This window comes from Varroa destructor, unplaced genomic scaffold, assembly GCF_002443255.2.
Source record: "Varroa destructor unplaced genomic scaffold, Vdes_3.0 BEIS01000002.1, whole genome shotgun sequence".
In the NCBI taxonomy this organism is placed as follows: domain Eukaryota; kingdom Metazoa; phylum Arthropoda; class Arachnida; order Mesostigmata; family Varroidae; genus Varroa; species Varroa destructor.
Genome location: NW_019211455.1, coordinates 51,386,940 through 51,405,058, shown reverse-complemented (window position 1 = coordinate 51,405,058; position 18,119 = coordinate 51,386,940). Strand labels below are relative to the sequence as shown.

At 40.8% G+C, this 18,119-nt stretch overlaps 1 protein-coding gene and 1 long non-coding RNA gene across 7 annotated transcripts in view; one reads left to right on the top strand and one right to left on the bottom strand.

Annotated features, from left to right (window-relative positions):
* Positions 1-18,119, bottom strand: part of LOC111244587 (nose resistant to fluoxetine protein 6-like) — a 45,051-nt gene that overhangs the window by 14,488 nt on the left and 12,444 nt on the right. For 5 of the 6 annotated variants that reach the window (XR_015322207.1, XM_022791833.2, XM_022791834.2 and 2 more), the window contains 3 exons: positions 16,321-16,430; positions 15,998-16,116; positions 122-245 (listed from right to left, as the gene is read on the bottom strand). Coding sequence is in view for 5 of the 6 variants with exons in the window: in XM_022791833.2 (XP_022647568.1) it covers positions 122-245; positions 15,998-16,116; positions 16,321-16,430 (353 nt within the window). In the remaining variant the exon portion in view is untranslated. Of the gene's footprint in view, positions 1-121; positions 246-3,079; positions 3,183-15,997; positions 16,117-16,320; positions 16,431-18,119 lie in introns of those variants that run through there. The other variant, XM_086981545.1, reaches the window with a different exon arrangement.
* Positions 224-6,139, top strand: LOC147757967 (uncharacterized). Its single transcript, XR_015322215.1, has 3 exons — positions 224-347; positions 1,029-1,503; positions 1,796-6,139. It is a non-coding gene; the product is annotated as an uncharacterized LOC147757967 (long non-coding RNA).

Sequence of the window (18,119 nt, the reverse complement as noted above, 5' to 3'; positions counted from 1 at the left end):
TACGTACGTACGTACGCAACTGTTCTTAAGCTGGCAGATGCCAACGGTGACATTTTTGGACGGGAGAAAAGAGAAAAGTCATCGTCTTTCTTGCGAAGCGTATGTAGGTTGGCTTGTGTACCTGTAGATTTCATTGCCGTCGTCATCATCCTGAACGCGGACGCGCAAGCATTCGTCGTAATTACCGAAGTCCGTCAAGGTTCCTGTGAGCATACCGGCCGATGGACGCCCCGAGGCATCGATCACTGAAAACGAACGTATCACAGAAAGCGAATGGATAGGTACTTATCGACTGATAGGCCCGTGAATGTGTCCGATCTTAATTCTCCATATAGCAGCCCCAAACGGTAAGGCCACATGTTAGGAACAGACTTATCCGTATATTTCCTTTTGTGATAAAAATAACTCTAATAGATGCCAAATGTATGTGTTATGGAAGCAATGAACAACTTGAATAGACATTTCTCTGTACTGAGTGTAGCACTTATATCTTTTCCTAACTCCTGAAATGAAAAGTCTGAGCTTATATAGCAATTAGTTGCTTCTCTGTGTGCATAGGGATATAATCTACGAACGCTCAATACTTCCTAATCTTCATGCTTTGTCATACGAACTAGGAACTTCATACAGTCTTTTAATAAATTATTTACCTGGAATAATAATAGTACGTGTATTTCTTATCAATACTGATAGAAAGAAAGATTTACTGAGATTTGTTATATTAGGGGGGAGCAATAGCTATGTTTGTTCGAACATAGAGCTGAATTTGAACTTCCATATGTTTCAAATTCCCTATTTGTAGCTAAAGAGATGCTTCAACTTGCGCACTAAGTATTATCATTTAAGTATGCATTCCTTGTAGAAAACATGAAGCCGTAGTCTTGAGTGGCTTCATTTCAAATGCCATAAGTGTTTTACAGTCCTGCGTCGCCGCAGAACCATCTATCGTAGAACCTAGATCCCATGTTCCGATTGCATATGTGATTCAGTCTAGGATATTCTGGGATCCGGTGCCTTATTTATTGCAGTACAGTAACTGTGAACCGTGTGCGTATTCCTGATGAACGACGCCTTCGTACCTTTTATTCACTCTGCTTTATCTGCGATGCTCCCAAGCACCACTAGTCTTTCATCTATTCACGCACTGAGGCATCAGTGGCAGCTTTGTACGCTCAGTAAGATCTCTGTGACTGCGGCTGTCAGAACCTCTTTAGCGGACCTTTTAAACATGCGTCTGACCAAAGCGCTGCAAGGAATTTCAGCTATCAGCGAATCGCGCGGTCCAAGATATTGCCAGTCAATGAACGAGTCATTTTAACTGGCTACTCTGTGCTTTCAACCATATTCGGCCGGTGACAACTTCGCCGTTAGCAAACACTGCGGTCCTTTTCAACATCTGTAGATCCTGAAGCGTTTTATCAGCGAGTCTCGTACATAGTCCGATTCGAACCCATATAGGTGTGGCACTTCCCAGGTCTAATAAAATGGAAATAACCTTTATCGGTAAGATGTTTCAATCCGAAACGAATAGTTGGTCAAACTCAATTCTAGCTTGGAGGGTTTAAATGAACATCGACGCTTGTGACCAAACGTCTACAGTATGCATATGGATTTTCAAATCTTTATTAATATTTTATCGGCATTACGACACCCACGCGGGTAAGCCACGTTAGGTCATATACCATTTACTATAACACTGCGAGAGTCCTATGTTGAGTAAATGAAACAGCAGAATACGTGTACAGATGGCATTGTTACCGTTACGTTTTGTCACGTTGATTGTATCGAATAACAGACAACCCGTTCGACCGAATCAGCTGGAACATGTACGATCACCGCTATCAGCCTATCAGACCGCCGATACCTTGGCTGTTGTACGATGTACCTGTCGGCGAGCATTGATGCCGTTCTGCTGCGGTACAACAAACAAACGTTGGTAACGGAAGCGGCATAGAGAGACACGTATAATATACCTAGCTAGACTGCCTCCAGCTGTATCATTCGCTCGACCAGTAGTTAGCACAAAACAACGTCGACACAACCAATATCTGCTGCTGATAGTTTCTTTACATCGAAAAGTTGTAAGAAAAGAAGAAAAAAAGATAAGTACAGCGTTCGCATGAAAACATTTAGAGAAGAACTCGAGGCAAGAGGGTAAAACCTACTGTGAGTACTACTACTACTAAACTAGTGACAGATACGTAGCGTTACTGAGAGGCAAGCTCTGCGCTAATGGCATAATTTTATATATAGTAGAAGTGTGGCTTCATGTAGATTTGTAAAATGTGTCGTATTTCGGGGCAGAGCTCCTAAGTGATGTTAAATAACTTCCTAAAGTTTAATGTATTCTTTTCGGCGTTACATGTTACTACGTTATGGCTGATTGTTTTGCCCGCCTGGACCGGCCCAAATTTAAGAACGAATGTACCATGTTTACATGTGTAGAAATCAGTCCATTTAGCTAAATCTGCACACAATCACTTAGGAAGTAAAACTCAGTAAACTCAGTCAAAAGAAGTACACAAAAGGTGTTGGTCCATCTAAAAAGAAAGCTATGTTGCCCAGCCTGGGCAAAGAGATTAAACCATCATTCTGGTTCTAGTGAATTGTCAAAATTCTTATGTTTTTTTTTGCTTTGTAACGTACGTTTTCGCTCAGTCTTCCCAAAAATTATATATACTTCTCTTACTAGTTATATTTATGAGATACATTAATAAATACATGCTAAACCCACCGTTTGTTTCAAGCGAACGTAGAAACTAGATTTATAGTCTCGTTTCGGAACCCGAGAGCAGCTTTTCGAAGAAGGGGCGCGGAAAAAGGTTAAAGCACCAATCATTACAGGACATTAGCTGAAACCATGTGTGACTGAATATGAACTTTTTGTGAAGAGCACGAGCAGAGGGCAATATCTATGAATTTGGATCCTTCTTTCCAATAAAAGTGTCCAGCTATAAACTGCTAACAATATACTATTACTGCCGTAATGAATAAGTGACTTCTTTTGAGTTTATGACGCATTAATTATTTTCTCAAATAAGCGAACATCGATATTTTCGGTAGAAATGGTTCTACATACGATGACCTTTTACGTTCGATGTAACTTTTCTTCGTGTTTCAAAAGAACCGAGTTTTTTTCCATACAGTCCCGACGCACTACGAATCATCTCTGGTCCAATAGCGAAAGCCGACTAGGCGTATCCGTGTCGGCTTGATCGACCAGCTATTCAATAAATATGAATATATCGCTAATGGTTAATAACTGAACTGCATGCCACTAGACTTGCTAGTATTACGCGTTAGCTACAACTCCATTAAAATGAACGGAGAAATGAATTAGGAGAATGAACGTCCAAGGACGCCCGGCCAAGTGATACTATTTTGGAGCACGATCAACAGATACCCAAATTTCGATCTGCTACAAAAAAACAAATGAATAAGCTACAACAAGATAATGAGTTTTGTCAGCTTGTAAGCAGGCAATTTTATTCACAAAATGTTGATACGTTATCGTAGTTATTGTTTCGAAATTATTCCCAACCATTCTTCTCTCCCATGGGGTTTTGTGGAACTTTTTAGAAAGAAGTCAATACGAATTAGATAAGTGTAATAGCCCTTCCCTATTCCACGTGTTCTTTCGCATTGAGGCTAGATAAAAAAATAGGAACCGGATAGGCGCTGGATCTATCCGTTACCAGACGTGCATTATAGATAGCTCGACTGTTTACAGAGCCTTACTGGACCAATGCATTACTTGCATTTTAATGCGCTCTTGTGTTTTTGTTTGTAAATAAGAACTTTTAACAGCTAGTTATTTATTAATTCGCAATTTTTATTATGCGTTTTTCGTTAATTTAATTCGTACGGTACTTTTCGATAGCAATGTTTAACGAGCCTCACATTTGTTTAAATAACAATTGTTATATCTATTCGGTAGAAATATTTATTTGGTAATATTATATTAAATAACATTAGACGCTTGTTAGGCACAGTATAACTTAATACTAAAAATACTAAAATCTGATATAAAATAAAAAATACTAAAAAAGTTACTAATAAGTTTAGTTTTTTTTTATAGTTGCGCTTCACGAACGCTTAGATATTTAATAACGCCTAATGTTCTAATAACGAACTGATTCTTAATTCAGGTATAGTTATTGGCTTCTTTTCCCACTGTTTCCGGTCGTGCCATAATCAATGCACTTCCCGTTTACCAATTTGTCGTTCGGACCCTAAGGCAATTACTGACAGTCAATCAGATCTCTGTATCAAGAAATTGGTCCTTTCCCCACAGTTTATAGTAAATGACGAATTCTGAAGCTTTGGTTTTCTTTAATAGACTGTGTCGGCGTTATTGGTCCTTCCTGTTCGCCGTATGCTTGTCTGTGATATTCCTGGGCCGACGCGTTTATGAGCGTTGCTTAAACATTTGGCTTTCATTTGTGGACTGCCCCCGTCAACGGTCCATCGGAGTCATCGGCCGTCAAAAGGACATCCCTCAAAGCCAACCGGATCGAGTTGGTATTTCAGATCTTTTTGCCGTTGAAGGTAACTTTTGATATGGCTGTACGACAATATTATCATTTCAGAATTAATTACCGTACCAATAACAATGAATCTTCTTTCTGAACGACGAAGTTCGCTTTCTGAAATGTGGTCAGACAACTTTTTCCCTGCCACTTCCGGCTTTTGCGCTCCCAGCACCGCAAAAACTCTGATGTTATGGCGACCTTTACGTTGTTTCTGTTATGCATTGCTGCTTTACCGCTTTACAACGCCTGTCCACTGTCGCTTCTCGCCGTCTACTGTAGTTTGTGACAGTGTTACGGCACATGTAGCGGTCGAAGCTATGATGAAATCGGCTAATCTATTTTAAGGACGCTGAAACGCAGGCACAGGCGGCAGCTATCGCCAACAAGACTCCCTAAATTTAGGGAGGTCACCGCTGATTTAGCTGGTTTTAATCAGGTCATTCATTCGTCTACACAGGGCGGCACAAAAAAGGCTGATTTCCCATTAACATTATATGACCCAGATGACAAGATACTGTAAATAGACCGTGTCTTTTTCTGCTTTTCAGACGTCTACAAATATATAGTATTTTAATCGAGTTACAGTGGCGCCGCGGTCTCCGCCGTGCGGTTTATGTCTATAGTGGAACATCTCAAGGGCTTACTTGACGCTTTCTTATCCTTCACACGAAATTATATAAAAATTTATTAAATCAAATAGAACATTCCCCTCCGAGTGCTATAGACCTGTGTGTAGCTATTTGAAAAAAGAGCACTTTTCAGCTTACTATTCTTAGATTTCAATATCAAATAACCTCAGTTTATAGTCTGACCGATCCATTGCGCTCAACTGTTTCTCTCCGCTCAAACCCTTCTAATAATAATAATAATAATAATAATATTGGACATCTATTGTAGTGATTTTGACACTTTCAAGTATCAAGTTCAATGAAGTTAAAATGCGGAATAGTAATTTGGAGCTAAATATCTTAACAAGTTGGGCACATTGGTCAAAACACAGCGATCCCTTGCGTAGATCGTTTTAACGTCAAAGTTCGAAAATCTTTTTGCTTGGAAAAGCTGGAAAAACGTTATAGACGATATATCAGCGGCCAAATTACACACTTTTCTGTAAGACCGTACTAATGCATGGAATGAACGCAGGTACAGTTCGGTATTCAGGAACAAGGACACGCGTAGCGCTTATACGTTTCCTGCCAATGTCATCGCCGGCGGTAAGCCTTTTATATTTATGATTATCGTCGATAAGATGTTACTTCAGGCGCACTCATACGGAAAGATATGAACACTTTTTCTCTGTTGCAGAGCCAGACAAATGATTTGAAGTAAGGAAACATCGTGTTCTTCAGCCGTCGTGCTGGCGTTGTCGCTGCTTTGAGAACGACCACTGTGTCTACCTTTCGGCGAGGCCGGTAACGGTTGATGTTAGCTCACTGCTAACACCAACCATTATCGGCTGCCTACGAGCGTACTAAATAGCGTCGTTCACATAGAAAGCGATCAATATAGCTGATAGTCTGTGTAGCAATGCGATCTCCGGGTGTCTGAGACTTTTAACGCATGACCGACGGGGTCTACTGATAAATAAACAAACAAATCACTTTAAATGACGAACCACTTGAACCCCGCGCTATTTAAGAATAGCAGTGGCAGCAGCCGCACAATATTATTTCCAGCTAAAAAAACATCCTAACGTATGTTTTTTTCTTTTTTTTTCTTTTTCGATCCGATTCTATTTTATGACGTTCGGCTACGTACGACGCTGGGGAAAAGATCACGAAAAATTCAGATTGAGCTGTGTTCGGTATATCTCGTCGTGTCCTATAATAACAGGTCGGGTTAATTACAATAAGCTGTTTGAACATGTTAGTGCAGTATGACGTCGTGCTTATTGAATCCTTCGTTTCACCAAAGTTATCGCTTCTAGTATCGCCCACAAAGTCTGCTGGATAGCAAGGTATTGTAGAGTAAAAAAAGTCACGTCGTTACTATTATGGTAACAATATCCAATAAAGTGTTTGTCCACAAAAACACAAGAAGCCGACAATATGATGCCAGTGTCGTGGCATTCTGGTTTCAGTTTTCGCCTATGGACCAACAAAGGACAAACTGCATTGGCTTTCACCATACATCAATTGTTTGTTGCCGGCGATGGTTTCATGTATAACGGTAACAACAGGCCACTGCCATCTCTCTTCTTTCGCTTATTTCTAGCGTGCCCTTCTTAGGAAAAGTACAGCAGCTAAATTCAAGTGTTAACAATATCTTAAATTCAATACCACGAAACTGGTTCTCATACCTCAGTCCTGTTATATGCTAAGTAAAAACGCGTTTCCGGCCACAAACTAACATGAAGTGAATGACGAAACAACCCGAGTAAAATATTCGTTCTTTTAAGTATTTATGTATTATAGCGCAGCGACTATTATCGTGAGGTTTGATTTGCGTTACTTAGTGAATTTAGCTCGCCAGTGAAACGTACGGATTTTCCTCGTCTTTTTTTGTTTTTAATAAAGAACTTGGTTTTTGAATAGCGCTAACAACCGTACGTTAATAAAGTTGCCTATTGTCGATTCGGAATGAGCCTTCTGATACGAAATAAGTGCGGATAATAAGACCCGGGCCAACTGGCCCGGTGGCCCTTCTCTCACCATCGGTCATTGCTAGAGCAGCAGCGAAAGTATGCGACAACGTTGTTCACGTACTGTCTCCGTACAACGCTCAGTCAGACGCGACAAAAGAAGCTAAGTCGATTTGCCCACTTCTTACGAACATAAAATACCGGGATCACGTTTGTAATAGCCCCTTCTTACTTTCCTTGTTGTTCTTTTTTACTTTGTTTATTACCTAATAGCTTGCAACGTCAGTCCCTTTAGTAATGCCCTTTAGTACATCGGTCAATTTTGGACACATTGATATGTCAAGCGATTAACAAACCCTAAAGGTACAGCTTTCGTGTTTACAGAGAGTTCGTCCATTAGACGGGAGGGTGGTAATATACCTGAAGGTATTCTACCAATCCGCGTATAATTTGCATTTTGAATCTGAAGTGAATCAAGTAGAATTGTTGGTATTACCTGAGTTCCAAATAAAATGGCAATAGCAGACGATTTCTAGCCAAAATGTCCACTGCTAGAATTTCTGCAAAGCTTACTTATTCATAGAACATTCAATGTAGCCAAAGTAAACAGCAAATTCTACATCTTGTAAACAAAAATACGATGCTAAACCATTCGTTTACTCAATTTATAATACTACCAATGATAGCAATGGATATACAAGTCCGTCACATTTGAAATAAAGGCGAATCATTTTTAGCTTTAGCAGGAAAAGCACTTCAGATTTTAACCCGGAGCATGGCATCACCTGACGCACTCAATTGTGCTTCAAGTTTCTCGCTAATATCCACCCCGCCACCCAGTAAATAGTCCGTCGATTTTAGAAGCACTTTGAAGTCTCTTGCTATCTGAGAAATATGTTCATTCTTGCGTGATTTCGCTGAAGGCACAGAAGAAGTATCAAACTTTTCATTTGATTATATTTATTCTGGCTTCGTCGTATCGTCTGCTAAAATATATGTACGCTTCCGTGTTTTTTTTGGCACTTTTGGGCTGTCCGCTTAACAATCGGTTACATTGCCCAGAATCCAATGACGCCCTTGAAGACAGACTGGATATCCCTATCATTAATAAGTTGATAGCAACAACCAAATAATTAACCCAAATGATGGCCTTAAACAATCCTCGACTACAGATTTCAGTTACGAAGGCACACGCTCAGTACTGAAAGTTCTCAATGCTATTTACGTTAAAAAATAATATCAGTTGTTACGTAGCGCAGTTTAATGACGCAATGAACTACGACATTCGATTTTTGTAATAGGTAGTAATGGAGCGTAGCGACGTCGTCCGAATCTCTTTCTCGAACCCTTTTCCTCCAATGTACAAAGCTACAACAACAAATGATACTGCGAAAAACCATATTACAAGAACTGAAATGCTCGTTATGAATAATAGACACGAATGCTCACCGTAACGACAAGTGAGCCGTCATTTGAACGTGATCACGCCTGACGGACGGGTCGAAATAGAGACGACTAGAAACGTCGTATGCCACCTCTACTATGGGCTATCATTTTCTCGCTTATCATGACGACCCGCGTCGCTATTAAATAGCCACTGTCTTCTACTGGCCCCCGCCACCGTTATCGTCGTCGCCGAACCTCATCATCTGCCGATCAATCTAATGTTTTTCGCATTACAGTTTGGCGGACTTGCTGTCGAGCAAGCAGAGAAAGTTTTCCTTTGTACGAACACTACACCGAAATGTTACGTTGCGTCCCGTCATTGAGCTTGCCGCTGCATACGCAAGCGCTGTGATCGCTATCGGGCCGACCAACGGCGGATTGTTCCGATTTTCAGCCAACTTTTGAACGCGTCCAGAACTTACTTTGTTTTTTTTTCTATCGTTGTAAAAAAAGGAAATAACATTTCAAGCGGCGCTGGTTCTAGCAGTGACAGCTATAGCGGAGCTGCTATAGGCGTTCGTCGTGTACTTAATGTATATTGTGTATGTGTCTGTGTGTTTCGATTATCATAGGACATCTTCGCGGTCGGGTTGTATGGACGTATTCATTCAAGCCGAGACAATGGGCTAGCACTGAAAGCTGGCACGGGTGATGCAGATATCATAACGCCGCCATACGATTATGGGGTTGATACAATTGTGGCCTACAATAGAATTGCATCCTACAACAGGAAACGCTAGAATGATTAAATTACTCCTATGCATGATGGAAAGAACCGTCTCTCTATGTGGTCTAGAAAAATAGGCACTAAAAGGATCGTTCCATTTGTTATGTTAGGCCTGGCCAAGCGCAAATTCAAAATAAAGCTGGCAATTAACATCTGTGATATGATACATTGGCTACATTGTGATATAATGGTCTAGAACAACAGATTGCTGAGGCGTATTTTGGTTCATCTTCAAGGGGCGAGGTTCAGTCGCCGGGGCGCCAAACACATGGATGGCTGAAAGATAAATTGCCAGACTAAGGCATTCAGCATAGAGTGCCTGTCATACCTCCATGTTGACTCGCAATGATCTTATGTAACCGTCAGTTGGCGAAATGGCAATCGATAATTTCCATTTACGGACGAAGCAATGCCAACTATTGTCTGTCTTTGCGTGTCAATCATTGTTCTGGTAGCAATATTAGGAAGAGATAAAGTAGTTGAAAAGATTACAGAAGACCAATAGGCGATGCAAAGATGCAAGCGTAAACCAACCGTCCGTGCACAACGTGAGACGGAAAGCATTTCGGTCTTGCGGTTTGCTAGTCTTTCATTTTAACGGAAGAAAGTGTATGGACCAGTTTCGTTAGTTCCCTCAGACTGAAATTCGAACTAGTGAAACGTTCCTAATTGAAAATGGATTCTTATATCTGGCAGCTGGTTGTATTCAAAGCGTGCGTTATCTTTTCATTATCGTTTCTATTTGAGAAGATCGCCCGATAAAAAAAAAAAGAGATTTAGAAGGAAACCACACAACTCTCGTGTATGAGCCTACCGCTGTTCCGCCAAATTTCTCACGAAGAATCAAGGGTTACATAAGCGGGAAATATATCCAAAAGAAACCCTCTAACCAAGAACATGTATAGTTGCAAACACAGTAATACCTATTATTCGCTCTATTTCATACCGAAACCCACTTTAATTATATTCGTTTCCAGTAAATTTCAATCATTTCCATAAACTATAGACTAGACTGGCTAGATTAAGGAAATATATCTTCTAATTCCAGGTTTGTACATGTAACACAATAAAGCTAACATGCTGTGGGCAATGCCATAATAATTTAACTTGTATCATAAAGAGCGAATCTATTATCTTACAAATCAAAGATAATTGACCTTGGAAGCAGCAAAGATTTTCAATTAAACAATTCAACCTATATCTAGATAATACTATCTAATTTACATAACATTTCGACCAAATGGCATAGGCAGGTTTTAGGCATAACCACCGCGTTTCGTAGTTCAACACCGGTGAATTAAGGTGCGTTACATGTGGTTCTTGGCTGTTGAGCCCAATACTTGTCAAAGTGTTGTTACTTTTATTCTGCGCCGCGCTACTGTTACAAGGTTGTTTTTTTACCTTTTCGTTACCGTAAAAGCACCTTGTATTGCTTATACTCTCTTTGATTGTTTTCGCATTAGCCTGGGCCTTCTCCTTACTAGCTTTCGATAATATACTCATAACAGTATACGTTTTGTTGCAGTTTTGCAATTCGCTTGATCACAGTTCGACCCACCCGACCAATCAACCGACTGAACGCTATCAGAAACCCGATTCAACCTCATAAAATTGCTGGGCAGTTTTGGGGGGGGGGGGGGGGCATTTCACAAGATCCGCTGAACAGCCACACCGAAATCCGAGCTAGAGCACAACAGACTGAAGTTACACATGAAGCATTTTAGGGTTAAGCTGCGCTGTTGGGTCAGAGAATGGCGGCCGTCGCGACCGCTGTAGTAGTAATACTTAACACATTTAACATGTTCACATAGACCTGCCATTGTATTGACAAACGGCCGGCCAAAAGCTTGGATCAGGGACTGTCGTGGGCAGACTGGCGTTCTAGGACTACGCTGCGGGAAAGTGCACTTGTCCTATCAATGAGCGTCCGTCCATCCGTCGCTCTGCAGCTCGTGCATAACTATGCACACTCATCGTAATTTTTGTAAAGTTCTGTGCAAATAGCCTTAACAGTAACAGACATTATTACTATATGTAATTCGGCAAAAATGATTAAAATCCTTTAATATATATATATATATATATATATATATATATATATATATATATATATATATTACACAGAAGAAACAGAAAATTAGGAACAATTAAAAGTCTAATACAAACCGTTACACCCAGCTGTCTGTATTGAGGCAGCTCTCTGGCGATAATGTTTTTAGATGTAAATTTTTTTTAAACCTTTGAAACAACGACAAGAATGTTATCTGATCGGGGTGCGTTTCCGAAGCATGAGCTGGCGCTTTGATTATTATGTCTCGAGTTGGCATTGGGCTACGAGTTAAAGCCAGAAACAGAAACTAACAAAGGCAATCCTGACATCGGGATATAGAGCTAGCTAAGGTGGAAGTCTTCAGCAGCACACGTAAGCACGTAACAATTCAATATCAGTAGTAAGTTACAAGAAGGCCTCAATTGAAACGGTGTAAATTCTAGATTCACAGCGACCCGTTTTATCAGACCAATTCGCAAGAACTCTGTTGAAACTGGATACACACATTAATATGAAATGATACCATGACGAGCGGCTAAAACAATGGCCATATTTCCATAGCTTGTTTTTCAAGAAAAACACTACGATCGTAGCAACAAAAGGCATCCTACATCGGTGTCGTCTGTTACTTCTTAAACTAAGACTAGTTTTTAATAATTCTTTAATTATAGGGACACGACCAACCAAATACATGAACATTTCTAGTTGTTAAACAGTTATGTATCCAAATAGAATGTACAATATGTACCGGTCTCAAATTTTGCTGTAGGTCAACAAACTAACAGTGTGATCCTCTACCGTCGGATTAGAACGGAGATTTTTCGGATGGATTCGGAAACTGAAAACATTTGTGTACTGATGCAGTTAATGCAGAGCCGTTCCATCATTACGTCGGAACGCTGGCTGATTTCCAGGGCGAAATAAATAGTTTCTATGTCCGGGTTCGAACCTAGACCGTGTTACCCACTAGGCTATTGCCGGAACAAAGAACGAATGCCTATTTATCTGTTATCGGCTATTTATATGAATCTTCATTGAAGCATAGCGGAAAATAACCTATACTGACGATAGTACGGTTACAACATAGTAATAGTAACACGATTCTGTTATCGCTGCTACTGCGTATCGTGTGGCAATAGCGTCATGCCTTATATTAGTCCACTTTCTTTTTTTTTGGCAAAGTATACCCCTCTATGCCCACGAAATGGATCTGGTCTCGCTCGTCCGATGATTTGCCTAGCAAACGATATACAATGGCTCAAGTACGCCACGACACGTTTCACCATTAATTTTCTTTCAATCACGATGTTGCTGGCTGTATGGCAATGTAAATTATAATGATGTCCGGTCACCCGCGGATCAGCTGTGTAGCGCCAAAATTATTCAGGAAGTTGACCACCACCCACGAAAAAAAATACAGTTATAGAAAACATGTATAATACAATCATTCGAGAAAAATCCCGGGCAACGTAAAAGCTACGTCTAAAAACATTTTGCAGCTGCGTTATATGAGGGCCGTGTCAAAACGAGTAGCCGTAGTTCTACATCTACATTACGTCTTCACGTGCATAGTGTAATAAGTATATAGTATTATTGATGGTAGCATGGAGTAATATTGATTAGAATAGAGCACATTTTTATCTAGCTATTTACGTTGCATAATATGTACGAATACGACGCGACTGCCGTATAATAAATAGCCTTCGGCGTACTTACGTCAGTTGATTCGGTTTTCGACAAAATATCATCTATAATAATTAAATAGATCACCATATCGGATGGGTGGTTATTTTCAGCTTAAGGATGCTCCGTTTATACTGATATATACATATATACATGTACTGCAGTAGTTGTATATCTCGTATGCTTACTACACACATAACAGGCTGACGGAAGATTGCAACCAGGGGGTCACGGCTTACGCTCCAACGTAATCTTTGTCAGACATTATCGTTATTGATTTGCCCGTTCGCCCTAACTTTTAGAATGCTACACTGATCCCTTACAGATCTATTATGAAACATACATTTTTTTAAATTTGCGTCTGCTTGCAATGAGACCGAGCTGGCTTCGTTAGCAGCTAGTTAGAACTACAGCTCACATCAGGAACATCTCGAAAGTAAAAAACTCGTTACATAACAATGACTATTTTTGATGGCCACCAGCAAAGTCATAAAATCCACCAGTTATCACTGGCGACAAAATTCACACGAATCGATCAAGCAATGTGGATCGCCGAAGAATTACACCCCAGTTGCTGCTGTTTGATAATCTGGAAGATGGAAACGTACAATTGCGGCTAACTCGCATTCCTTCCTACTAAAGGGCCCCTTCCCTACCAAAATTCTTCGCCCAACCCCTTTGGTCTACCCGTTCCTGGGGCTTTCCCCACGTTCGCTCGCTGCCCGTTCGAGCACAGGCTGGTTCCAAACAGTAATCTATACTACATCGATACCACTTCGTGTCCTGGATCTGCTGGCACCGGGTTCGTCTTTGTGCTAGTGTGCGCACCCGCGTACGTTCACTCAAAAGCACATACAGACAGATGGACATATCACGATATATTGAAAATGTCAGCAACAACAAAACGCCGATCAGGCTCAAGCAAATCACTTGTAGGCGATCATCGGCATCCCGTGTTCCGACGAATGGGCAAATAACAGCGCATAAGAAAGTGTCGATGTTGACCACCCATAGCTGCCTTCTCCGACACATTTATGTTCCGTGTTTATAGCCGTGGACGTCCCCGTCAGCCACGATCTGCAGCTTTATTCGGTGGCGTAACGTTTAATCGAATACTTCCACGACCAGTACTAAGACATAATAATAGTGATCCTTGTCATTGGATCCGGCGGCCGTGGGACAAGCGCCGCTGCCGCCGACAGCTGGCCAAATATTTGCCTTTATTAGAGCCATTCCAACCGGCAGGAATAGAAGTAACGGCTTTCTTAATGTGTACGAATCAAGCGGCAGTAGTCACTTTGAGCCGATTCGGCACAAAGAAAATGGCGGTAGATGGCGCCGCACATGGCCCGAGCATTTTTCTATCTTCTGTAAGCTGGCAACATACAGAATGGAAGAGGTCCTTTCCGCTCAGCTAAAGAATCCAAAACCAACTTCGGTTGCCCTCGCGAGAGGCATCTCGCGCCGCATCGGCCATATTCTATTTAATGTTGTTGTTGTTCATCGTGTTTGTTATATATAGTAGCTAAACTTGAGCCAGAGAGAGAGAAGAGAGAGTAGGGGAAAAGGAAAACCGCATAAAACGGTTTATCGCTCCAATATCACTCTTATCATTTGTGTCATGCAAAGAGAAATGGCCATCGTCTTATCGCCAATAGCGACAATAACAATAACAGCAGCATCGTTATCTAATATCAATGTTAACGATCAGCGTTTGCATACGCAAGGGATGCCGGAACGGGCGCTGACGTAGCCACCGAACCCCATAAGAACAACAAGACAACTAAAAGATCATACAGCAGACCAATAAACGCGCTGAGAGACAGCCCCCATGAACGCACACAAGAAACGCTATTATTGCTATACGTAATATTAGACCCGGTGCAGTGTTTTGCGACGATATGACGAGAAGTCCCTCGATTTTGCCAACGGCACCGATTGTTGCCATTGTGCAAGTTCGTGTGCATTGCCAAATATAATAATCAAGACCGTTATTGATAAGGGTTGAGTCGGGAAGGTAACTGCAACGTCGGAATAAAAACAGCTGCACGGAAAGGAGGGAAGCCATTATGTTAATATGAAGTATTACTGATGTCTAATTTATTCACGGCCTGTGCAGTGTTGCTGATTCATTCTGACTGTAGGATCTCTAGAACGTAGGTTGAGGGTGCTAATAATGGTCAGTCTATTACAGGTGTGAGTTTCTCACTCAACATTTGCGTTCATTTAGTAACGTTCATGAAAATGCAATAGAAAGAACGAAACAATGCTGAATACCAGGCGAATGTTAACGGAATGGGTCTCCTTAACACCGTCAACTTAGTCACTAACAAGTTCACCTCGTTTTCTCGAATTTACCAGACGAATAGTTACTGCGGACAAGCATCAAGGGCGCGCAGTTATGCCGCCCTCCATACGCCGTCTTGATCCCAAACTGGCCGAAACACATGACCAGAAAGCGTCCCGTTCAACCTTTCTGCGTTACAATTCATAGAGATGTGTGAAACAAGATATGCATAGGTTATTTTGACAATCAATATACGTAAAAAAAGATCAGATCTATTGGGCGCATTTACGCCGTGCTAGAGGCGTGTTCTAAAATAAAATTTCTGGAAGCAGTTTTGACGCCCATCCGCGGCTGAGTACATACGATGCCGTGAATAAAGTCAACATCCACGGAACGTTTCAATTTGATTAGTACAGATAGGACAAATGATGCTAAATTCTCCGTAAGCTTTGATATATACCAAATACACAGCGTGCTCGCCATGGGACAAAATGCGCAGTGCTTAAAAATAAGTAATACTTTACGCTAGATATAAAGCTTACGGTATCTATTATTTTTAGAAACTCGTTTTTATATTAAAATGTAATGGAAAGTCGGTCTATCTCGTGACTTACGTGTCATATAATCATGTCGAGCACTTGCACGTACAATAAAAGGTATCGATTCGAAGTAGGCCTATTTATTTACTCACTCTGAAAAGCCCAAGCTTTCAGGCCACGGAGTCCCTGGAACAGTTTGAAGTTAGCAGCCTGGCATTCAGCACTCATATCGGCCTCTGATGAGGCGCGTAACATCCGTGGCAAAAATTTCCTGTATTAAGAACATAGTAACGAATGAAATATATAGAAATAATTGTAATGCTCTATCGGCTAAAATCGGCTAATATTTTTTGGTTGGGTGTGAATTTATACCAGCGACAACGTTAAATTTTGCCGCCAGTTTTTCTTCACTGAGAGCGACCCCCTCAGGCCGCCTATATGAGGCGTCCTGATGACGTTCTAGGCAAAGGCTTACCTGAGTTGTTCATCAATAACCTTCTTCATTCCATTTTCGAGCTTCGCCCAGGCTTGACGAACTGGCACAAGCGTTGTCGTTGGTTCTTCGGTCGTTGTCGTATCGTCAGTCTAAAAATATTATTTAATAAAAAGCATTTTGTTAAACCTGCAGAGTCGAGACACATTAGAGTTTTGTTAGGTTTACAAAACAGAAACAATATTTACAAAGTTGCTACAGCTTTAGAGATTGTATGCTATACTTTGTTCTACCACTCAAGTTCGATATAGTCGCTAAACGAATCAATGAATTCCAAAATATTGTAATCGCTAGCATGATGATTGATTATGATGTAATAATATTCAGTCAACCTGATATAACGCAGGGACTAAGTATAAGTTATGGTAAGTGGAAGTAGTATCTGCTGTTGTCGGAGCATAAATTGCAACTAAGACTGTTAGTTCTCAAGCACGATGTTTGATGCTTTCTTTTTTTTTATAATAGAATTTTTCGCTCAGTCCTTGGCAAAACCACCGAACGCACTATTTTTGGCGGATATATGCTACCTATATATTTGACCTGATCTAATTGGTCGTTAAAGAGGTCTTACTCTTAAACCAGCGATTTGTTCCAGTCCACCCAATTTTGAAGGATTATTTACGCGACCTTGCTAGATGGGTATATCTATTATAGATAATAACAACGTAATAATACAGTTGCATTTTAATTACTGTAGCTAATTCTCTTCCCTTAATTATCTTGCCACGAATATTTACGCCATTTGTCGGCATCCCATTACTTGTCAACAGTATAATAATGATTGGCTTACTGGGCCACCTCATTTCTTTACTATTCGATTTTTTGTGCGACCCTGATTTTGTAACTTACAAATTACTCTTAACATTTAAAGAGAACAAACAAATATCTGTTTGTTCAATAGTACAGATTGAATTAGATAAACAAATCTGTTATTTTTGATTGCTTCTTAAATATGTGTTACATTACTAGTTTACTTAGTCAGAAAGCCATCGACAATTGTTAGGTAGCATTCGTCCAAACGACATTGTGTTTATCTCATCGACACTAGTAATTGGCTGTAATGTGGTACTTTCCGTTCTGAAGCTGAAGTCGACGTTGATGCCGGTGATGGTAATGCTAATGATATGCTCTTAAAGTTCGATAAGCTTTCACTGCCGCTGAAGCTTTTGATAAAGGTCTTGATGCGCCCGTCAAAATTCTGTGACGGGCAATGGCGGTTTGGCATACAGCATTATGGCTTGCGCGTATATAAAGCATTAGCTATCGAAAAGCGCGAACTTCGTAACAGGCATGACGATAGCTATGTTATATAACGTAGCAGATTTGCTTGAACGTTTTCGCCAGCGATGGTGGATCGAAGGGGAGCGAATCGGTCAGAACTTTTTTGTGCCTAACTTCTAGCGAATGTGTTCTTTTCCGCCAGCGCTGAACACTGACAAACGAACTCGTTCGACACTATCCGATATTGCCCGAAGCTGCTGCTTCTCACAGTTAGTATTGCCCATAAACAGCATTTTCTTCTGATCAGTGTCTCAATCTTCAATCATATTCAGTTCGGACACAGTATTGTATCTATATTTTAATACCAATAGAACACATCGAAGACAACTGACAGTTTATGGACAAAGGCGATACCGTAGAAATTAGGCTAGGAAGACGGGTGGGCGGTGAAGTGAATGAAAGTTACTTCTGTTGATGGTTGCCAGCAGACAAACTGCAATCAATGTCGAGCTCAAACACAATGACGACCGCGGAAGATACGCGGCAGCGTCATTGTCGGT